The sequence below is a fragment of the Pistacia vera genome, unplaced genomic scaffold (assembly GCF_008641045.1).
Source record: "Pistacia vera cultivar Batoury unplaced genomic scaffold, PisVer_v2 Contig704, whole genome shotgun sequence".
NCBI classification, from domain to species: Eukaryota; Viridiplantae; Streptophyta; class Magnoliopsida; order Sapindales; family Anacardiaceae; genus Pistacia; species Pistacia vera.
In genome coordinates this window covers 344,781-370,341 of record NW_022196562.1, presented here as the reverse complement: position 1 = coordinate 370,341, position 25,561 = coordinate 344,781, and the positions used below count along the sequence as shown (strand labels likewise).

Genomic DNA, 25,561 nt, shown 5'->3' with positions numbered 1-25,561 from the left:
GTATTAATCAATTAACCTACTCTAATTAACACTACATGCTTTAACTTTGTACGTATTAGGTTCACTTGTTTGTATAATATTAAGTAATTTAGGTTTGTGTAAAGACAAGTGGAGTGGTGTTATCGAAGCAAAGTCTATTGTTAAAATGATTCTCTTAATCTTTATTTAATTCCATTCAACATCCGTATGTCTCTTTCGATTGACCATGTCATTCAACCTTTGATCTCAATTCTCAACCACACCAATTAAGCTTTAGTGGTAGTCAGTATCAACATACGTATACATCTTCTTACTTTAAACTTAAGTTTGAATGTCGGTTGAATTTAATTTAAGCTTGTTGATGTATATCGAATTCAAACATATAGTAGGTGGGTTCTTAGAGGTATTATCTCTTTAGGCCTTCATGGTTTTGTCCTGAAAAGGCAACTTTGGGTGGTGAGGGTCTCCTTAGCTATATATGCTCAATCTCCTAACCGTTATGGACTTGGGCTTGGGAGTGGCCTAGACCCTCCTTCTAGCACCAACTCTTGATGTATGTCGGATCTAGATATATGGTAACACTATGTTGATTTATGGCGGATCTGACACATGGTGTAGGTTCCCAAGGTATTGTCCACTTGAGCCTTGGGCCTGTACAATTTGTCTTGAAAAGGTGACTCTGAGTGGTTAGGGTGTCCTTGTGCTATATAACTCAATCTCCTAACCGATGTGAGACTTGGGCTTGGGAGTAGCCTTGGCCCTCCTTCTAGTGTCAACTATTGATATATGTTAGATCCAAACATGGTAGCATGTGCCAATTGTTATGTATATTAGATTCAGACATGGTAGCGCCAACTAAACTGTTGATGTATGCAGATCCAGACACGTGGTAGGTGTTCCCAAGGTATTGTTCACTTTGGGCCCTTGAGCTCGTACATTTTATCCTAAAAATGTGTCTCTAGGTGGTTAGGGTATTTTTGTGCTATATAAGCAATCAAGACCCTTATCTCCTACCGATGTGAGACTTTACACAACAAAGTTAATTAAGTTTAAAACAACATCTAATCGTGATGATTAGAGTTACTAACAGTAATATTGTATACTTTTGAAAATCTATTTGATGCCTATGTGTTTGAAAACGATTTTAACTAAAACCCTAATTTAAACTCTAAACCCTATTTATAATACAAAACATTTTTTATATAATTTGAAAGCTTGTATAAATTACACATATAATGAACTCTTTAATTCATTTCTTTATAAGTATTTCGATTGATTTATACAAGTTTCCAAGTATATCATTCAACGTTACTTATTAAAGGGTAGAGTTCTAGTAATAAATAACCATTAAACGGTGAGTTCTTAATATATAATAGAATAGAGCACCATTAATAATGTTAAAAACGACTGTAACTACCAACTTTGAACGTGGTTTAAGTAAAAAATGAATGATGATTGAGCTTACCACTTCTTCAATTTGGCATTGGTTTTGGGAGACCAAACTTCACCATCTTGAGTTCGGATTCCGGATTCCTACCATTATTTACTGGCTATTGGCTCATTTATTGATAAGACTTGAAACGAAATTAGCTTGATCAAGATTCAATAGCTTTTTAATTAGCAAAATTGTCGGCCGATTTAGTTGGCCAAAATGGATTTGGTTCACGTTTCAATCTAGAAGAAAAACTTGGCTGTAATTAATGGATTTGGTTCACGTTTAAAGAGAATGAGGATTTACTGTAAAAATTATACCAAATGAAAGAATGGAGTTGTCATGAGTAATATAGAGAAGATTTGATCAATTAGTAAGAAAGAAAATTTATGTCGTTGTGTGGATAAATTATCATTATGGTCACGTTTATACATATCAAATGACTTCAAATTTATTGTTCAAAGATGTGGTATTAATGCATCCTTTATCACTCAATTTATCATTTACACGTCAATATTAATCCCATAGAATGACATAACATTATTCATCCCGTTTTATCTAAACTCATTGGCAAACTAAGGAATTGACGGTGATGGTAAATATATGTATTCCTACATCAACATCATTGATCAATTTATACACATAATAAAGCATAATTATCCACAATTTATAATTAATCATTAAATTAATCACTAAGCAACATCACAACAGTAACGACACCACCTAATTTCTTGAGCAAAAATTATATATGATATGCAATTCCTCATCCACTGAGCCATATTTAAAATTAATAAACTAACTAGTTGAATTGGAATTTAATTACAATTCAGTATAAGAAAAGTTTGAGTTATGTTTTTCATCAACCGCTCATTCGAATGTGTCGTTCATTCAGAATTATCAAGTTAATTTGAACACATTTGAGAGGTTAGGTTAACCCATTACTTTCAAATCTTCATAAAAATTGAATTGACAACCATGCATGCATCATTTCAATCTAAAGCAATACTTAAGTTTCCAAAATTCTATATCTAAAGTCTTACACTTAGAAAGATCGATCAGTCGTGATATTGCACAGATACCAATAACAATCACTTTAGGAATAAGGATGTTTTTGCCTAGGTTCATGATGATTTTGTATTACATACCATATGCTAGTACCCATTGATTCTCAGAATATCCACTGCCCCCGTTGGAGAAGAAAGTACTAGCCATACATCATAAGCACAGAAATTTAATTAATTTCAATCTTTTCTGCTTCGGCATGAGAAATGTGGGTCTAAAATCCGAGTCATAAAGAGAATTAATAATTTGATCATCATCATCAGCAGCAGCAGCAGCATCATAACATTATCTTCCTTCAAGCAACTTTACGACTCTTTTAAGTGTCAAACTTTGTTTTTAAATGCAATCCAAATTCGAGGCTCTTGCTCTAATATATGTACATGTTTATCAGGCGTGCGCAAAGATTGATCCATTGATATTATTCCTGAGAGTTTAAACCCTAAATTGTCCAATCAGAAAAGGACCCACATCATGAATGATTAATCTTTCAAACATTGATCAAAGATAACATTCTAATCTTTTATTCAAAGGATAAGACTAATATGAGTTAAGGTTTCGTTCAAACTTTCTTAATTTCCCACCACCCCACATTACATGCTTACAGTTTTCCTTTTGTGTCTCATTGGCTAATGTCATTTTCTGCAAGATTTTCCGCTCTCTCTTCTTAATATTCATGCGGAAAAACTAAACTTGACACTGTTTATATATAATTATATCTATCATCATCCAATTCCAAGTAAAAAGCATCGATATATTCGTTTGATGAGGCCTTGTGATATGCTTTAGCTAATTAATCAGTTTCAAGATATTTGATGCGATTGCCTACATTGGGGTGACATTTGATGATCCATAGAATGATTTAATTATTAATCCGACTGCAGAGTAACAGCAAATGGAGAGAATAAAGTTGTTGAGAAAAATCTCTATGAAAATTATGACGTACCCCCCATACTGCCATTCTTATTTAAGTATAACTCGAAAATATATGTTTAGAGAATACAGTATGTGGGTCGTTTATTTAGATATTTAGGAAGTATTTTTGAAATATTATTATAGGTAAAGAAGTGTAGTTATTATGATATAAATTAAAAATTAAAAATTGAATAATTTAAAATATAATTTAAAAATAGTAAATAATATATATTTTGATATGGAATACGAATATAATAGGAAAATAAATGCGTTTTTAGTTATTTGGAGTAATATTTTTAAAATATTATTATTAGATAAAGTTTGATAATTATTACCGATAGATTTGAAATTAAAATAGTAGAATAATTTTAAATAATATTTTAAAAATAAAAAATAATATGCATAAAATTTAGAATACAATAAATATTTAAACAAACTCACCCTAGTCTGAACATAATATATTATACATAATTTAATTCTTTTTGTTGGCCTGAGTACATTACAAGATTCTATGCAATCTCAATCCATCACATCCAATATCAAATCAAACCCTTATATGTTGATTAAACAACCATATTTTGTGGTTGTTCTATTTTCAAAAAGAGATCGATCTCTTATCATTTTAGTGTTGAATATATTCAACTTCAACCCCCAATTATATCCAAATGGCTAGCCAAGTAATTTGACTGATAAAATGCTAATTTTATTGGACTCTTGTGCTTACAGAGTATTATATATAATTTGTTAGAACTTCACATCGTTCCTTCCTATTGTCCGACTAAAATTGTACCAAATTAGCCTTGCCGAGCCAATCTTCCACTACACCTTTCATTTGACACTCATGGCTTTATGAATTTAATATATTACTCAAGAGGACACACCGACGGTTGAATTGAATCTTTCAACAAATATTGTACGAACAAAACTCTTGATCACCGCCACTGCTTTTGTTAAATCGATGTGTGTTGAATGATGCATAAAATATCATGTACTGTGACGTGATACATGAATGTATATAACCCTTTGCAGCCTGGGGATCAACCTGCCTTTCTTTCACATCAAGGTATACGTTTGGAAGCTAGCTTTCATGCAGTGAACATGCAGAAATATTGTACGAAAAAATTCTTGATCACGCCACTGCTTTTTATAATACGATGTGTTGATGAATAAAATATCATGTATTGTGACGTGATATATGAATTTACTATACCCTTTCGGCCTGGGGATAAACCTGCCTTTATTTCACATCAAGGTATACAGTATGGAAGCTAGCTTTCATGACAGTGAACATGCAGAAATGAACGTTGGAGAGTTACTCATAGATAGATGGATAAAAAATGTTAATCAGTTGAAACGACACATTTAATGCTGCCGCGGTCGGTGGTGAAGACTTGGTGATGATGCTGAAATCTCACCTTCCAAATAGCTTTTCACTTCATTTTCATGGTAGAGCGATCCACTTCGTACTTATAATTTTGTTTCATGAATATGTGCAGTAGTCGTCTGTTGGCTTATCTTTTAATTGATCATCATCTCTTCCTCACAAGATTATTGACAAGAATGACTTTCCCCATGAAATGAAATCTATTAATTGGCCTTTCCCATTGTATAGCTTTAGAAAATTCACACCGAAATCATGTGCTATGTATAATTTTGAAAATCCATATATCAAATCATTTATTATCCTGCATTAAATTATAAATTGATGCAGACTGATATTAGGATTAGGGTTTTAAAGAGATCCTTCTGCTTTCAAAATCAAAGACGGAGCTAATGTCAAATCTATTAGAGTTAAGTTGACCAATTCAACATTAACGAGCACAACTTTTCTTTATATGAACGATATAATTATAAGATAATTACTCATTATAAATAAAGAGTGAGACAATATTGAAATAATTTTGATTCTATTGGACGCATGCAACATATTAATTGGGTAAACCAAATAACCATATGTTTTCTTCTTTCTTTTTATGTATCAAGATTTTGTTGAACTTCAGTGAAAGCAGATCGAACCCTTCTACGAACAGGAGCAAAATCAAGATTCTGAGAAGCAATTAAATTCAACTCTTCACTGACGCCTTCAATGTGAACTGCCTTTTCAGTATTAATCTTGGCTGTGATGACGAAAACTGTGCGTTTCAGGTTGTACTTGAGTGGAGCCACGGTGGGTAGTTGACGTTTTAATGGACTGGTGAAGAGATAACGTTGGTTACGGTTGAAGAAAGTGAGCTCTGGTGGCCGGAATCTAAGGGTCAGAGACAATTCCATGTTTTCAACAAGTACAGAAAGATACTAGTCGGATCAACAGCATGTGTTGATGCATGCACTATTAAAAAGTCGGACTTATAAAATTACACCCCCGTATTACTATTTCCCCCCATTAATTTTAAAAATACACAATTACCTCCCTACACTCAAACCAAATCCCACTCTACACATCGAAGTTGGCTGGGGAATGAAGTGTGTGATTTTAAAGTGATGGGATCTTAATGTTGGTTTTCAATAGTAAGGAGGTGTAGATGTATTTATCCTTGAAAAATGCACATGGCCCACGTGGTGGATTACCTCTTTGTTCAGAGATGAGCTGAAAAAGAAGGTTATACTAAAACAAATGTGGTAGATACTAAATTCAGTTTTGTTGGGTCATGTGTCCCTTTCATGTTCTTTATGTTGTTGTATGCAATTGAGGTTAAGGTTGGTGGGCAAATTAAAATAATAAAAAAAAATTGAAAGAAATCAAAAGATGATAGGTTAATTAAGTGATTCCCTCATTAATTAATTGTAATTAAGCAAGTTGGTTTAGTAGATCTATGAATAAAATCTTTAAATAATGTTGCTTTTATTTAATAATACCCTTTTAATTGTAATTAAGCAAGATTATTTAGTAGTTCAATGTAGCTTTATAATATAATATCCCACCTCTGAAATTGCCATGAGGAAAGGTAATTGAGTTATACGCTCTTTGTAAGGTTATACACCTTGACTATTGTTTTAGGGTTCTGAAGTTAACAGTCAAGTAAACTTTCAATGATTACCTCTTATTAGTAATTGTGAGAATTCAAACTTAGAATTTTTTGACTAATACACTAAAAAGTCTCGACCGGAAAACACTTATGGTAATTATTTGTCTCTAGTTATTTGTAAGGCTTATTGCATACATAGAACATACATCCTTGGCACACATTGCTACTTTCAAGATTGAACAAGACCAAATAATGTCCCTCTGTTCAATCGCGACTCTTACATTAAGGTACTGATCTGAAAGTGTTCGTGTAAGTACGTTTATAAAATCGTCACATTAATTAATGTACTGATTCAAAATAGCGAAAATTTCTGCAACTTGTTGCACAAAACCCCCTCAAAGGCTTGTTGAAGAGAAGCTCATTTCGCTATTGCAGTCATGTAAGACCTCAAAACATCTCCAGCAAATCCAAACCCAGATAACCACTCATGGGTTAGAACACAACCACTTTATAACTCCGAGAATCATCTCGGCATGTGCTCAGTTGAAGCAAATGACATATGGGCGCAAGGTGTTTGATAAAATTCCTGAAGCAAACATTGCGTCATGGAATGCTACGTTTAGAGGGTATGCAATGAATGAGCTTCATAGGGAAGTTGTAGTTTTGTTTAGTCGAATGAAGAAGATGGATGTTATGCCTAATTGCTTCACGTTTCCTGTTGTTTTGAAGTCTTGTATGAAGAGTAGTGCGTTGAGAGAAGGTGAAGAAGTGCATTGTTTTGTTATCAAGAATGGTTTTGGAGCAAATCATTATGTGGGAACTACGTTGATTGAGTTATATTCTGGTGGGAATGTGATAAAAGCGGCTTATAAGGTGTTTGGCGAGATGGTTGAGAGGAATGTAGTTGTGTGGACTTCGATGATTAATGGGTACATTTCTTGCGGTGATATTGCTTCTGCAAGGTGCCTTTTTGATTTGGCGCCCGAGAGGGATGTTATTTTGTGGAACACTATGGTTTCAGGGTATATTGAGTTGGGGGATATGTTGGAGGCAAGAAAGCTGTTTGATCATATGCCGAAAAAGGATGTCATGTCTTGGAACACGGTGCTTAGTGGTTATGCCATTAACGGGAATGTTGAGGAATGCAACAGGTTGTTTGAAGAGATGCCTGAAAAGAATGTGTTTTCTTGGAATGCACTGATTGGAGGGTATGCGCGTAATGGATGTTTCTTTGAAGTTTTAGATGCTTTCAAAAGGATGTTGAATGAGCGCAACGTGTTACCTAATGATGCTACACTTGTGACTGTGTTGTCTGCGTGTGCAAGATTAGGAGCTCTTGATTTGGGCAAGTGGGTGCATCTGTATGCAGAGAGTAATGGGTATAAGGGAAATTTATATGTTGGGAATGCTTTGGTTGACATGTATGCAAAATGTGGAGTTATAGAAAATGCAGTTGATGTCTTTAAGGGCATGGATAAAAAGGATTTGATCAGTTGGAACACCATAATTGGTGGTTTAGCAATGCATGGACGGGGAGTCGAAGCCTTAAATTTGTTTTCTCAAATGAAGAATGCTGCAGAAGCACCTGATGGAATCACTTTCATCGGTATTTTGTGTACTTGTACACATATGGGCTTGGTTGAAGATGGCTTATCATATTTCAATTCTATGGTTGATGATTATTCAATTGTGCCTCAAATTGAGCATTATGGTTGCATGGTTGATCTGCTGACACGAGCAGGTCGTTTAGCAGAGGCTGTTGATTTTATAAGGAAGATGCCTATAGAAGCAGATGCTGTTATTTGGGCTAATTTACTTGGTTCATGTAGAGTTCATAAAAACGTTGAATTAGCTGAACTGGCGCTCGAACGACTCACAGAACTCGAACCGAAGAATCCTGCAAACTTCGTCGTGCTTTCAAACATATATGGGGACCTGGGGAGATGGAAAGATGTTGCACGAGTGAAAGTGGCAATGAGAGATACCGGGTTCAAAAAATTACCGGGGTGTAGCTCGATTGAGGTTAATGAAGCTGTGGTCGAGTTCTATTCCTTAGATGAGAGACATCCTGAAACCGAGGAAATATACAGAACCTTGAAGGGGTTGACAAAACTGCTAAAATCATCTGGATATGTACCAGATGTTCAATTACTTCGTCAAAGAACTTGACATAAAAGAGGCAATATCACACTTTAAAGTAACATTATTAGCATCCAATTCATATTTGTAGCCGAAATTTTATCTGAATAAGATCCGTTCTTTTCTTGTTCCTTCAGCTCTGAGCCCTCATTTATCTATGTGGTGCTTTTGAATGTATATGATCATCACATTGACCATGTTAACTCTGATCTGTTGATCATCAGACAACACTAACTATGACATTGCAAATGGAGGTGCTGCTTAATCACAAATTTGCCTTCTGGGCTTATGGGCCAAGCCCAAATTTAGGTTTTGCTACATTATGGGCTAGCCCAAAGGTTCCCAAGGAATCCAAATAATTAAAGCCCCAAAGAACATGCAATGGAATTATGGAGAGCTATATTAGGAGTGTCTCAAAGAGTATTCTTATATACTCAAAAAGTGTTATCTCACTTTCTTTTTTCTCTATAGTGTTTGATTAAAGTAAACAAAATAGAACGGTTAATTTTACTCATCCGAAAGAGATCGATAAATCTTGATAACTATTGAATATCTCCTAGTATTATAAAAAAAAAAAAAAAAAAATCCTTTTTGAGATTATCAACAATCATCCTGTAAAAGTATCAAAACTCTTCCTGATAAGAAAATACATAATAGTTTTCACGAAATAGTTAGTACGCTTTAAACCAATGAACCTTTTATGGGTGGATGACCATTAACCCTAAAATGTAGTGAGTTGTTAGCTTAATGATTTGGACTCTCCAAAAAACTTAAATAACTTGTAATGGTTTTCACATGACCTAATAGATTTGTCTCTCTTGTGTTGGAACACGCATGCAACCAGAAAAAGCATGTGCATACACAAGTTGCTTAGTATTTTTAAATAGTTTTTGCAAGAGACAACATCATAATATTCTAGTAATTAATTAATTAATTAATTAGATTCAAAAAAATATAATTAAATTGATATTATCATAACGTCATGTACTCTTAGTTAACTACCTAAACTCATAAACCCCCATTAATTAATTAACTCATTCTGTTTGACCTAGCTTCTTCCTTCGAGGGGGCTCCCCCCACTTTATATGAAACATAATAATAAACCTGTTTTGTCTGCAAGTATACATGTATTAATCAATTAACCTACTCTAATTAACACTACATGCTTTAATTTTGTACGTATTAGGTTCACTTCTTTGTATAATATTAAGTAATTTAGGTTTGTGATAAGACAAGTGGAGTTGTGTTATCCAAGCAAAGTCTATCAGTTAAAATGATTACTCTTAATCTTTATTTAATTCCATTCAACATCCATATGTCTCTTTCGATTGACCATGTCATTCAACCTTTGATCTCAATTCTCAACCATACCAATTAAGCTTTAGTGGTAGTCAGTATCAACATACGTATACATCTTCTTACTTTAAACTTAAGTTTGAATGTCGGTTGAATTTAATTTAAGCGTGTTGATGTATGTCAAATTCAAACATATAGTAGGTGGGTTCTTAGAGGTATTATCCGCTTTAGGCCTTCATGGTTTTGTCTTGAAAAGGCAACTCTAGGTGGTGAGGGCTTCCTTGAGCTATATATGCTTAATCTCCTAACTGCTGTGGGACTTGGGCTTGGGAGTGGCCTAGACCCTCCTTCTAGCACCAACTCTTGATGTATGTTAGATCCGGACATATGGTAATGCTAATTGTTGATGTATGGCGGATCCAAACACATGGTAGGTAGATTCCCAAGGTATTGTCCACTTTGGGTCTTGGAGCACGCATAGTTTTGTCTTGAAAAGGTGACTCTAGGTGGTAAGGGTGTCCTTGTGCTATATAAGCCCAATCTCTTAACCGATGTGAGACTTGGGCTTGGGAGTGGCCTTGACCCTCCTTCTAGTGTCAACTATTGATATATGTCAGATCCAGACACATGGTAGCATGTGCCAACTCTTGATGTATATTAGATTCAGACATATGGTAGCGCCAACTAAACTGTTGATGTATGCCAGATCTAGACACGTGGTAGGTAGGTTCCCAAGGTATTGTTCACTTTGGGCCTTGGAGCCCGCACAGTTTTATCCTGAAAATGTGTCTCTAGGTGGTAAGGGTATTCTTGTGTTACATAAGCAACCAAGATCTTTATCTCCTAATCGATGTGGGACTTTAGCACCAACAAAGTTAATTAAGTTTAAAACAACATCTGAATCATGATTGATTAAGAGTTACTAAACTGGATAATATTGTATACTTTTGAAAATCTATTTGATGCCTATATGTTTGAAAACGATTTTAACTAAAACCCTACACTTTAAACTCTAAACCCTATTTATAATACAAAACATTTTTTTATATAATTTGAAAGCTTGTATAAATTAAACATATAATGACCTCTTTAATTCATTTCTTATAAAGTATTTCGATTGATTCATACAAGTTTCCAAGTATATCATTCAACGTTACTTATTAAAGGGTAGAGTTCTAGTAATAAATAACCATTAAACGGTGAGTTCTTAATATATAATAGAATAGAGCACCATTAATAATGCTAAAAACGACTTGTAACTACCAACTTTGAACGTGGTTTAAGTAGACAGAATGAATGATGATTGAGCTTACCACTTCTTCAATTTGGTATTGGTTATTGGGAGACCAAACTTCACCATCTTGAGTTCGGATTCCGAGATTCCTACCATTAATTTACTGGCTATTGGCGCATTATATTGATGAAGACTTGAAACGAAAATTAGCTTGATCAAGAGTCAATAGCTTTTATAATTAGCAAAATTGTCGGCCGATTTAGTTGGCCAAAATGGATTTGGTTCACGTTTCAATCTAGAAGAAACACTTGGCTGTAATTAATGGATTTGGTTCACGTTTCAAAGAGAATGAGGATTTTTTACTGTAAAAATTATACCAAATGAAAGAATGGAGTTGTCATGAGTAACATAAGAGAAGATTTGATCAATTAGGTAAGAAAGAAAATTTATGTCGTGTATGTGGATAAATATATCATTATTAGGTCACGTTATATATATCAAATAAGACTTCAAATTTATTGTTCAAGAGATGCGTTATCTTATGTTGTATTAATGCATCCTTTATCACATTAATTTATCATTTACACGTTAATATTAATCCCATAGAATGACATAATATTATTTATCCCGATTTGATAAAAGAAAAATCGACTTGCTCTAGAGTCAAGATAATTGATTAATCAAGTATGAATGATAAGTGGATCGTTTCAATTCCTTGATCGAAGATATATAATTTTTATTAATTGGTGTCAATACACCTTGTGAAGATTGGTTTTTATATAAACTTCATTGGCAAACTAAGGAATTGACGGTGATGGGTAAATATGTGTATTCCTACATCAACATCATTAGATCAATTTATACACATAATAAAGCATAATTATCCTCAATTTGTGATTAATCATTAATTAATCACTAAGGAACATCATCAACAAGTAACGACACCACCTAATTTCTTTGAGCAAAAATTAATAATATGATATGCAATTCCTCATCCACTAAGCCATATTTAAAATAAATAAACTAAGCTAGTTGAATTGGAATTTAATTTACAATTCAGTATAAGAAAAGTATTTGATGTTATGCTTTTCATCAACCGCTCATTCGAATGTGTCCTTTCATACAGAATTATCAAGTTAATTTGAACACAATTGGGAGGTTAGGTTAACCCATTACTTTCAAATCTTCATAAAAATTGAATTGACTGAACCATGCATGCATCATTTCAATCTAAAGCATATACTTAAGTTTCCAAAATTCTATATCTAAAGTCTTACACTTAGAAAGATCGATCAGTCGTGATATTGCACAGATACCAATACCACAGTCACTTTAGGAATATAAGGATGTATTTTGCCTAGGTTCATGAATGATTTTGTATTACATACCATATGCTAGCACCCATTGATTCTCAAGAGATATCCACTGGCCCCCTGTTGGAGAAAGAAAGTACTAGGCATACATCATAATCACAGAAATTTAATTAATTTCAATCTTTTCTGCTTCGGCATGAGAAATGTGGGTCTAAAATCCGAGTCATAAAGAGGAAATTAATAATTTGATCATCATCATCAGCAGCAGCAGCAGCATCATAACATTATCTTCCTTCAAGCAACTTTACGACTCTTTTTAAGTGTAAAACTTTTGTTTTTAAATGCAATCCAAATTCGAGGCTCTTGCTCTAATAAATATGTACATGTTTTATCAGGCGTGCGCAAAGATTGATCCATTGATATTATTCCTGAGAGTTTAAACCCTAAATTGTCCAATCAGAAAAGGACCCACATCATGAATGATTAATTCTCTCAAACATTGATTCAAAGATAACATTCTAATCATTTATTCAAAGGATAAGACTAATATGAGTTAAGGTTTCTGTTCATACTTTTCTTAATTTCCCACCACCCCACATTACATGCTTACAGTTTTACTTTTGTGTCTCATTGGCTAATGTCATTTTCTGCAAGATTTTCCAGCTCTCTTCTTAATATTCCATGCGGAAAAACTAAACTCGACACTGTTTATATATAAATTATATCTATAATCTATCATCCAATTCCAAGTAAAAAAAGCATCGATATATTCGTTTGATGAGGCATTGTGATGTGCTTTAGCTAATTAATCAGTTATCAAGTTATTTGATGCGATTGACAAACAATTGAGGTGACATTTGATGATGCATAGAATGATTTAATTATTAATCTGACTGCAGACTAACAGCAGATGGAGAGAATAAAAGTTGTTGAGAAGAAAATCTCTATGAAAATTATTGATGTACCCCCCCATACTGCCATTCTTATTTAAGTATAAACTCGAAAATATATGTTTAGAGAATACAGTATGTGGGTGCGTTTATTTAATTATTTAGAGTAGTATTTTTTAAATATTATTGTTAGGAAGAGATCGATGATTATTATAAGATAAAATTTAAAAATTAAAAATAATTGAATAATTTAGGATATGATTTTAAGAATAGATAAACAAATATATATTTTGATTTGAAATATGAATAGGATAGGAAAATAAACACATATTTTACTTATTTGGAATAGTATTTTTAAAATATTATTATTAGATAAAATTTGATAGTTATTACGGAGTAAGATTTAAAAATTAAAATAGTTAAATAATTTTAAATAGTATTTTAAAAATAAAAAACAAATATGTTTAAAATTTAGAATACGAATAAAATATTTAAACAAACTCACAACATAATATAATTAAAAGTTAATTTTATATTATAATAATTTAATTCTTTTTGTTGGCCTGAGAACGAATGCAATCTCAATCGATCACATCCAATATCAAATCAAACCCTCAATAATGTTGATTAAACAACCATATTTTTGTGGTTGCTCTATTTTCAAAAAGAGGATCGATCTCTTATCATTCTAGTGTTGAATATATTCAACTTTCAACCCCACCAATTATAATCCAAATGGCTAGCCAAGTAATTTGACTGATAAAATGCTAATTTTATTGGACTCTTGGTGCTTTACAGAGTATTATCATATAAATTTGTTAGAACTTCACATCGTTTCTTCCTATTGTCCGACTAAAATTGTACCAAATTAAGCCTTGCCGAGCCAATCTTCCAACTACACCTTTCATTTGACACTCATGGCCTTTTGAATTTAATATATTACTCAAGAGGATACACCGACGGTTGAATTGAATGCTTTCAGAAAAATATTGTACGAACAAAACTTTGATCACGCCACTGCTTTTGTATAATACGATGTGTGTTGAATGATGCATAAAATATCATGTACTGTGACGTGATACATGAATGTACTATAACCCTTTGCAGCCTGGGGATAAACCTGCCTTTCTTTCACATCAAGGTATACAGTTTGGAAGCCAGCTTTCATGCAGTGAACATGCAGAAAAATATCGTACGAAAAAAATTCTTGATCACGCCACTGCTTTTGTATAATACGATGTGCGTTGATGAATAAAATATCATGTAGTGTGATGTGATATATGAATTTACCATAACCCTTTGCGGCCTGGGGATAAACCTGCCTTTATTTCACATCCAGGTATACAGTATGGAAGCTAGCTTTCATGACAGTGAACATGCAGAAATGAACGTTGGAGAGTTACTTATAGATAGATGGATAAAAAAAAGTTTAATCAGTTGAAACGACACGTTTAATGCTGCCGCGGTCGGTGGTGAAGACTTTGGTGATGATGCTGAAATCTCACCTTCCAAATTGCTCTTCACTTCATTTTCATGGTAGAGCGATCCACTTCGTACTTATAATTTTGTTCCATGAATATGAATGCAGAGTCGTCTTGTCGGCTTATCTTTTAATTGACTCATCTCTTCCTCACAAGGTTAATTGACAAGAATAACTTTCCCCATGAAAGATAATCTAATTAATTGGCCTTTCCCATTGTATAGCTTTAGAAAATTCACACCCGAAATCATGTGTTATTGTATAATTTTCGAAAATCCATATATCAAATCATTTATTATCCTGCATTAAATTATAAATTGATGCAGACTCTGATATTAGGATTAGGGTTTCAAGAGGATCCTTCAGCTTTCAAAATCAAAGACGGAACTAATGTCAAATCTGTTAGAGTTGTTGACCACTTCAACATTAATGAGTCACGCACTTTTCTCTTGTAATGAACATAATAATTATAGGATAAATTACTTTATTGTAAACAAGAAAAGTAAAGCAGTATTAAAATAATACTTGATTCTGTTGGACGCAGTTTGTTAATTGGGTAAACCAAGAAAAACTATGTGTTTTCTTCTTTCTCTTTACTGTTTATCTTTGTGTTTATTTAGTTTTTCGTTACTCTTTGTTTCGTTCAAAATCACACAAGGGTCCCAGATCATTAGTATCTCAAATAGTAATTCACAAACTGGTTTCTTAGTTAATATTTATTTATTTTTAATGTGAATATCTTACAAAACAGCTCAAAATCTTCTTCGAGTCATACAGGTTGACATTGTACCCACATTTACTGCTAAATAAGCGATTACAGATCATAGTTCCAGGTTGTATTTGACGATCTATACCACAGCCTAGATTACAATAAAATATTTTTATAATTGAGGTATTATCTTCACAGAGACATATTATAAAAAAAAAAAAAAAAGCATCGCAAAATGAAATACCCCGATTAATTCATACAAACTAATATAGAATGTGGTGTAAATAGCATTAATTAAAGAGAAGCATTCAACAATAACTGAGAATATTCTTATTTGGTAATTAATTGTTCGAAAGTTCAGGATGAGTGGTCATTTTCTCACATGGATTCAATTTCTTCTGACTGGAATGTCGATTGGTTCTTCTAACCAGTTTACAAAGACAAGTCGACCAAAACACAATAAACCCACCCAGATCCTGTTTTCCTTCCTCTAAGAAAACAACCATAACAACGCTACTATTTCTGGAGTTGCCTAAACAATACAAAGACGGACTGCATGTCCCTCAAGAAAATGGAAAACCACACGTTCTCAAGAATTTATGTATAAAGTTCGTATATATAATCGATCCCACAAGGTCAATGCTTGCAAAGGCTACGAAACAACCGGGACGGTGAAGCCCACAAGCGGGTGGGAGTTGGTCTATAATTGTGGCTAAGTTTGGTGGCCCGACCAGCCCAGCAGGCGGAGCGGAGGTGCAGGGTGATATGAGGGCATTATTGCATTATAGACAACATTACCATGAACAAGAAACCTCCAATGTTCATAATGTTTTCTGTTGCATCTCACCATAAATATTTTAATTTTAATTGTGGCTGTTGTGTTCTTTATTGCTGTATATATGTGTTCGAATATGTGACAGAGATATTAGGAGGTTCGGACAGAGAGAGCTCAGAGAACGGGGATTCATTGACAAACCCAAATTATGTAATTCCCAGGAAGCCAATGGTTTTATTCTATGTGATGGGAACTGTATATATATCTATCTTTGGTAGTGGGTTAATCGGTCATATCATATCTTTTGAAAACCCAAAAAAAAAAAAAATCCGTATTTCTTTTTCTATAAGTAATATTAATTATTTTATAATGCACACGCTCCAAATTAATAAAAAACACATCCATACCATAAACTATAATTTCATTCATCTCACAACATCATTGAAAACTCTTCCATTCATTCTCTCCTTCATCCACTTTCCATTTTCTCTTTGTAAATTCTCTCTCTTGGTGAGTGCAGCCTCTCTGTCGCAACAGCAGCCAGTACTATTTTCACTCCTCAAAACATCGCCACCTCAAACCCCTAGTACTATTCTCACCAAAACAGCAACAACAATGAAACGTTCATTTGCTTCCCAAAACAGTTTCTCACAACACACGATGACAAATCATTTCTTCTTCCTTCTATTTCTCTTAGAAACAGCAATACTTACATTAGCAGCCGCCTGTCTTTTTTTGTTTTTAAAAACATTTTTATGCTATGAGACTTGCATTTCACCATCTCCACCAACTACTACTACTACCGTCACCAATTACATTACTCTTTTCTTCACTTTCATTCCTCCTTAAACGACGGCGTTCAACTTACAGAAGACCATCTACGTTAACTCTCATGGCTGCCTCTACCACTACCAATCCCATCACCACTCCTCCCACTTTCCAGCCCACGTCACTACCGTAAAAAAGACAAGATCGTCGTCATCATGGGCGCCAACCGGCACAGGAAAATCCCGCCTTTCTGTCGATCTTGCCACCAGGTATTTCCCTTCTGAAATCATTAACTCGATAAAATCAAGTCTACAAGGGTCTGATATCACCACCAACAAGATTTCTCTGCATGAACGTCAGAACATTCCCCACCCTTTCTAGGCGAGTTCGACTCGCAGGACGGCGAGTTGACTCCCTCGAGTTCCGCCACCTCGCTCACTTAACATCTCGCGATATTGTCTCCCGTAAAAGAACACCCTTTATTCTCGGCGGCTCTAACTCCTTCATTTATCATTACTTTCCAAGAATACAACCCAAGGTTCGATCTTTGGATGCCTTCAACTCAGTGAGTTCAAGCTTGAGATATACTGTTGTTTTCTGGGTGACTCATCATTACCTGTTTTGTATGATTCTGGACAAGAGAGTAGACGAAATGTTTGAGACGGGATGTTCGAGGAGTTAGAAGAGTATTTTCGTGAGTCAGAAGAGTTGAAATACTGCGTTAACTCAGTGAGTCGGGCGGGTTAGGAAGGCCATCGGATTACCCGAGTTCGAGAGGTATTTCAGGGAGTACCAGCGAAGAAAGTTGGGAGTTTGACCGGTAAAGGAGGGTGGGATCAGGTGCGTCGAGGTGTATATGAGAAGCGTGAGACAGATAAAAGAAAACACACGTCGCTAGCGAAGGGGCAAATAGGAAAATAAAGAAACTGAGAGACGGCGGGTGGGACCTACGGCGGTTGGACGCAACGGCGGCGTTTACAGCCTTGATGACGTGTAAAAATAAGGGAGAAGACTGGAGAAGTGTTTGGGAGAAACAGGTTTGGAACCAAGCGTGAAGATCGTGAAGCGCTCTGGAGGAGTAGGTTTTTCGCTTTTTCAAACTTTTTTTTTTATTATAAATTTTGGGCTCGAAATTCTCGATCTCTTTTGATCATATTTTCTATAGATTTAGGTTTTTTTTTTTTTTTTTTTGAAGGATCAATTTCGAAGAGGCGATCAGAATTGTGAGAGTTCAAAAGGGAAAAATAAAACATTTTTGTGAAAGCAAAAGCAAATGTAATTACTAATAGGTAGTCGCTGGAAGGTTTATGTGGTCATTAATTTTAGGGTTTGAAGAATTATTAAGATATGCATAATTAACTCAAACACTTTATCCACCAAACAGGGAAATGATAGTGTTTTTTTTTCTTTTTTTAATGTTTTTATATAACAAAATGGGATGAGAAAGTGAAAGGTGCTTTATTATTTTATTTTTCTTTTTGAAAAGTAGTGAGTCTTTTAAGTTCACAAATAGAGCGGTTTTATTATGGCAGAGAGTAAATGAACGGGAAACATTTAATTAATAATTAATAATAAAGATTGACCCATAAATTTTTTTCACAATTTTGATGTTGTAGTTCGTAATTAATCATAAAAAGTTTTATAAACTAATGTTAATTATCACATTGAAATTGTGAAAAAAAGTTTATGGATTAAATTATAATATAATATTTTTTAATATTAATTAAAACACAAGTATAATTTACCAATGATACAAAAAGGCTTTTGGTTTTTTGGCCTTGTTTTTTTTTTGTTTTCTGGTTTGTAGCTACACGTTCTCAAGGCAAATAAAAGGGGTTTAAGGTTTCAAAAAGGACTTTTTTTTTCTCTTATTTTTTTTTTGTATTTAATTAATTTTATTAAATATATAATAATTAATTCTGTCCAGCTTTAAATATTAACAAAACAACTGTTTAGAATCTTTGTCTGGGCCAGCACAAATTTAATTTTATAATCTTAATAAAGTATAACTAATATTTTGAATGAGTTTTGTCATTTATCTTCTTCAATCTACATCTTCAAACAAAATATGCCTTAGATTTTGTCTCCTCCATACTTGGTATAACCAAGACAACGATTTCAAACCACCATAAATTTACAAATCTCAAGATTTAATACACCCAATGTAGGAAGACAAGATTGTGGTCCAAAAATCCTAAGTTTCAGAAATTTTCATCCTAAATAGAGGACAGAGACAAGGTTTCTGATTTTGTACCATAAATTAGATTTTTAGAATGACTTTGCTAACTTCCAGCTCTATAATTGAATGATGTCAATCATTTTATTCAATCATTTTATATGTCGGGACATTCAGATTATTTTTTCGTCCCAATTCTATAACGAATCTTCTGTACGAATGTTCTTATGAAATTTTTAGCGTATTCGAAACCAACAATGTCACCATATAGAATTTGATAAAAATTTATTATGAGTAGCTAGCAAATAGCAAGGTATGGGTTTCTTAATTATTAAGGCTTGCACGTAGAAGGCAAGAACTTAAAAAATAAACATGATTAGTGTTAATAAATTCTGATTAGGCGTGTTAGGATCATTCTTTGGATTTTTTTGATAGATACAAGCCTGATCAAACACTAGGATCCAATCTATCATTTTCTACAATTTATTAATTATTAAATCCTATACTGTTCTTCATTAATCAATCATAATTACTATTTAATTTAATTTGTCGTACAACTCTCCCTACCTTCATACCCTGTGATTCAGAATATTCATAAGCATATAGATTATTTTTCCATATCATATAATTAAACTTGTTATAGATTTTTTTTAACCAAATCTGATTCTATTCATCACCTGGATTTTTTTTTTTTTAAATCTACAATTGGTTTTATATAGTTTCCAAAACTAGAATCCCCATCAAACCCTATAATATTTAGTAAACAAAAACAAGTAAACCGTACCGATCTAGTTTTATCTATAGACAATACGATTCAAATTAGTAAAAGCTTTTGCCTTATATAAAGTTGGAATATATATTAGAACCAGGCCAATAATAATAGATTTTTTGGAGTTGGTTTCCATCAATTCGAAGTCTTGTATTTGCGTAGCTTCGATTTCTGGTAAATATAGACCACTTTGTGAAGAAGGAAAGCTAGGCTACTGAGTTTCCAATCACAGGTTAGATCCTTTCCCTATACATAACACATCTGTTTCATCCAGCTCATAATTTTGATGAGACTGAACGGAATTGAGGATGATCGGAATTAAATGACATACCTTTTGGAAATGTAAAAAATTCATTAAAAATTCAGTTTTAATGGTTGGGAAAGAACTTTTTTTAATTTTTTTTTCAGAAAATGTTGAATCCTATCTAGTCTAGAGAGTGCTAATTATAGAATTATGACTGGCCGGTTGTTCACAGAAGATTAATTATATATTAATTTCTTTTAAACCTAACTAACTTAATGTGGCTGTCAGTTTTTTCATTTCATTTTCCAGTACTATCTTATTTATTTAATTCTCATTATCAAGAACTAATCACTGTTTAATTGAACAAATAGAGATATGCGAAACCAAAATAACAGAAAACACACAAACACAAACAGTAAAAAAAAAAAGTGGTATAGTGATTTACCCAGTTCACCCAATTAGAGTTTACGTCTACCAAGTTAATATTATTTCAATACTGTCTCACTTTTCTCGTTTACAATGAATGAATTTGTCCTATTGTTTGTTATCACTCAATATAAGAACATACTAAAATCTAGTATTAAAGATTCTTATTCTTAAGCTTAACCCCATAATCTCGAATGTATCTACGTGGCCGGCCCGTTAATCTTGAAATAGTCGACAACTCTAACATTAATAAGATTGTGGTTGTGGGGCTCAAAACCAAGAGAAATTCATATATAACTATACAACTTGATTATATTTAGGGTTTATAGGTTAATAATGAACAACCTGCAATCCCTGAAGCTTAAAATGCAAGACAATATGTATAGAGTTTAGTGCAGAATTGGTGGTTGGTGTTGGTGCATGTGCAATGCGCTCGGAAGAAAGCATTGAACTTAAAAGAAAATAAATATATACGACTATTCGAGAGCAGATGATGTGGCATGTACTGATCAACAAGTTATTGAAATTTAGTAAAGTTTTAATTAAATGGCTAATTGTATATGATTACCCACACACGTGTTTGCATATCATTGACAAAACCGCCAACTCAAACACATTAAACCACCATACAATTAAAAAACACTGCTCTTTGTCTTCAGTGCTTCTTTGCTTCATTTAGTTGCAAAGATGAATAGTTTGATCACGCCCTTTCAAAAAATATTAAAAATTGGGGTCACAAGAGATCAATTATATATACACTATATATAATTATACGTTGTGTTTTAAAATGTATATTTTGGTTAAGAGTTACAATAAACATTTATTCCGTGGTTAATACTAAACAAAACTGTAAACTTTGTCTTTTAATGTTATTGACTCCAAAAACAATACCGACGAAATTGTTAGCAATAAGAATATCTTTATCATCTTTGCAATATATATAACATACTTCATCCAAATTGCAATACAATCATGATTAATCATATATACATGGAAAGTTAAAATTATATAACAAACACTTTTGATCTCATGATTGTATCTAATCTCTATTGTTATTTGTTTTATTTCTGAGTCAATCTATTAGAATGAAGAAATGGGTTTTCCTTTCTGACTTCCTTTTCACTAAAATGTTTCGAAATATGAATTAATGTTGTAGATAACCATGGTAAATCTAAGTCATGCTGAGCTTATTATATACAAACTATATGAACACAGGGCCCCATTATTGGCACGAGCTGGTTTTACTGAAGCAACTGCTGCATGCCTTCGAGGATCGCTTGAAGAATGATAAAGAATTAAAAACCGATCAACAGTTAAAACAAATATATACAATCAACTACAGAAAGGGAATGATGGAAAGTTTAGCTATACATCATAATACATGTTAAACGGAGATCCAGGAATTAAAGCATGAAAGACAAAACCATCGATCTGCAGTTCCTCAGCCTTTGAATCATTGCACATTATAAATTTAATCTAAAACCTATATACTTACTTATTATTTGTACAAACGGAAGAAATTAATCCGGTCAAACGAACAGATACAATCAATAAACTTCAATATATTTGTTACAAAAAAAAATAATATAATAATTCTATATAACTGTTGGGATTTAAGGTTGGAATAGAAAGGTTTGATTGATATTATTAATGAGATGTTAAATATAGGATGATTTGAAGCAGGAGCTTGGAAGAAGGAGCCATGCAACTGGGAATGGAGTGATGAGTCAGTGCGCGTGCGTGAAGCTTTGCGCATGATCCTATATAAAAGAGCCAGCCGTAAGAAGTATATAATTATTGGTTCCAAGTTTCATAGACTGCTGTGAATTTATAAATGTGCCATTGATTTACAAGCACAATGACAAACAATGGGGTCTCAGAAATTGCATGCCAAGTTTTGTTTTCTTAATTAATCATCATTTTTGCTTATTATAATGTTGACCCTGTTTGACCCACACATACTTGGTTATAATTAATTATTTATAAAATTATCTAATCCAAGTTTCTTGAGAATGATGTTGTTGCTTAGTTAGGTACATCTTCTCATGCATTTGCTTAAGAAATACTGTGTTTAACATCGACCATGACTTAATCCTAGTAGTATTGTTTAAGGCTTTCGATGATATAGCGAAAAATTCTTGAATATACCTTCACAAGGAAAGAGAAAATTAATATCTAATAGAATACAATTTAGATCGTTTGGGGATACGGGAAAAATTCATTAGAAGGGGAACAGAAAGAAAACACAGTAATTCATGAAGAAGTTGGCCTATATTGCATACGGAATATGAGTGTTTAATATGAGATTTCGTTCTTACCCAAACTTCATGGGCCCATCAATTGTGGTGGATCCATTAATTCATAGTAACTTTGCCATGGCTCAAATCACCACTTGTTTCACCTTTCATAGCGTATATATCTTCTTAGTATAGAAGATATCTATCCTGCGATCAAGCTTTATGATCGATCACTTTCTTTCTATTTATGATTTGAGTTTACTCCACTCAACTTTATAATTAATTATAGACTCAATTATAATTTGTTTTTGAGAATTAAATGATAAAGATAGTAATAGAGAACTCATTAGAAACTTTAGTAAAGACAAATCGCTTACTTATAGATTCAACAACATAACTGTACGTAAGTTTGCATTATAAGTATCTGAACTACTTTAAAAAGTTTTCTTGTTCTTGATATTTATCAGGATTACCACATATTATACGTGGTTCAACCATTGTAAATCTCTGATTATGGATTTTATGCATCTAACTATCTCTTAGTCCATTTTTATCCCTCTTGCTTGGAGTGAGTGAGGTGAGAATTGCAGATGAAGCTGTAGATTAAATTGTCAAAACATTTGCACCGGTAGCAGGAGGGACTGCTATCGAATTTCAATTTTTTTTTTTCTTAATTGATTCGACCGTCACTTTTGCCCGTAAGGAAGGGAGCATTTTTTATTAAATGTCAAATGTCAATATAAGATTCATCCAACATAATAATAATTAGTTGCTTTTGACAATTTAAGTAATCTCTAATTCTTTTTGTTGAATATTTAATAATATTTTCCAAATTCAAGATATATATTCTTGGTCTAGTCAAAATTTTTCTCTAGCTTACTTATATGTTTGAAGTAACAATAATCATGCATTGTAACCCAATATAATATTAAATTGATAACTTGATTATTAAAAGTTAAAACCAATAATGTTCAAAGTTACTAAAATTAAAGTGTTCAAATTAACACCTCAAAATGTAACTTTCTAGTGTCTTCTCACAGCAGCCTCTTTTATTAATTGCAATTATTTTATAATTAAGTTTATTGCAGGCATATTGGACCCTGATTAAGACTAGCACTAGCTGCCAAGCTCTTCTTATCTTAATTAAGCTTCAATTAAGAAGTTGGTGTTTGTCTTTTTTTCTTGATCAAGTTATTAAACTAAATTAACCGGCATTTTTGACTTTCACCTTTGCAAAGATACATATATTATTGCATTTGAAGTAATTAAGTAATTAAATAAATAATAAAAAACACATAATTACAATGTATTTGTTATATGAACAATAATTTGGAATTTAATTTAGTCAAATATACAAAGAAGTAGAATACCAGCCTGGTTGAGAGGCTGGACTGTAACACAGTAACAGCCAGATAGGAACAAGAATCGAGTTGTTGTTTCTTATATAATTAGCAGATATATTATTAGTTTATCAATAGAGTTGGTCTTATATGGTACAAATTTACACTTTTTAGAGCCGTAAATTGACCCAAAAAATACCGCCCCGTCACATTATTTCAGTCAATGTTTTTCTTTTAAAATGGATAATCCATCTTTTTATTTTAATTTACTAGCAATTAATATAATGTAATTGCCAACTCAACGACGCCTACACTAATTAAAATAAATAATTTAATCAGGGTATAATCAACTCATCCATCCGTAGATATCCCAAATAGTCGTGATGCTAAATTAAAAGATATGACGGTGTGTTTCTGTATTAGTCTCTTTTGACATATGTGTAAGGTAGATCAATTCAACAAATTCATATGTGAGATAGATAGATTGAAATTTTATCTTATTTATAATAATCATTCTACTAAACATTATCAAATTAAATTAATCCTATTAACACAACTCAACATCTATACGCAAGTGACCAATTGTTTTTACAAATTAATTAACAGCCAAGTTCATACGTCTTTAATTATAGTAATTAATTAAAGTTAATTAGAATAAGGATGAAGCAAACTAGTGAAAATAAATATTTAAAATGCCGCCAGAAACGCCCAAGAAACAGCGGATTAAATGAAGGGAAATCATGAAGCTCCCTGAGGTTTGAGAGAATTTTCACACCCCCACAGGTTTTAAAAATTGTAAGAAGAATATATATCCCTCAAGGTTGTTAATCAACCATATGAAGTACATTAATATCCCTATGATTGGTCTTGGCATGGCTAATTGACAGCATTGAAAGTAAGTTTGGCAAAATTTTAAATCACTATTATTAACACGATATGAATCCATTCGATTAAAAACAATTGTTAGATTTAATTTTATCGATCAAATCACTAACGGATCAATACATTATAAAGAGTTTAACATGGCTCCGGGGTGTTTTGATGCTGATCTAAAACATCATTTTATATATTAATTGAGGTTTTTTTAGTATTTTTATCATAAGTATCTATAAAATTATGTTAATTAATAGGAAATTACTCTGATAATTTGTGTATTATTCAGATGTTATAACCATTAAACTTCACTGTCTAATTCTTTGTGAATTACATCACGCTTTATTTCATTATTTGATTGAATTATAAAAGGAAATAAATAACGGATTAATGAATCGGATTCAAGTTACACATTAAAATAGCGTAGGATCCAGATTTTATATTTAAACCTAATAAGCTAACGAGTTGGTTTTGAACGAAAACGTTTGATAACAGAAGAGCAAAACGACATTGATCCTCTTTAACATGCATGATTCATTAT

The 25,561-nt window shown here is 32.8% G+C and overlaps 1 protein-coding gene and 1 pseudogene across 1 annotated transcript; both read left to right on the top strand.

The window, feature by feature from the left end:
* The first annotated feature begins 6,703 nt into the window (after positions 1 to 6,703).
* LOC116114250 (pentatricopeptide repeat-containing protein At1g08070, chloroplastic-like) lies at positions 6,704 to 8,577 on the top strand. The gene has a single exon (XM_031400409.1). The coding sequence runs from the start codon at positions 6,904 to 6,906 to the stop codon at positions 8,518 to 8,520; it is 1,617 nt and encodes a 538-aa protein (XP_031256269.1). The 5' UTR covers positions 6,704 to 6,903; the 3' UTR covers positions 8,521 to 8,577.
* A 6,446-nt stretch (positions 8,578 to 15,023) lies between these two features.
* LOC116114222 overlaps positions 15,024 to 25,561 on the top strand; it is a 46,037-nt pseudogene continuing 35,499 nt past the window's right edge.

Excerpts from the sequence above, each read along its gene's own strand:
- LOC116114250 (XM_031400409.1), top strand. The coding sequence starts at position 6,904 with ATGACATATGGGCGCAAGGTGTTTGATAAAATTCCTGAAGCAAACATT.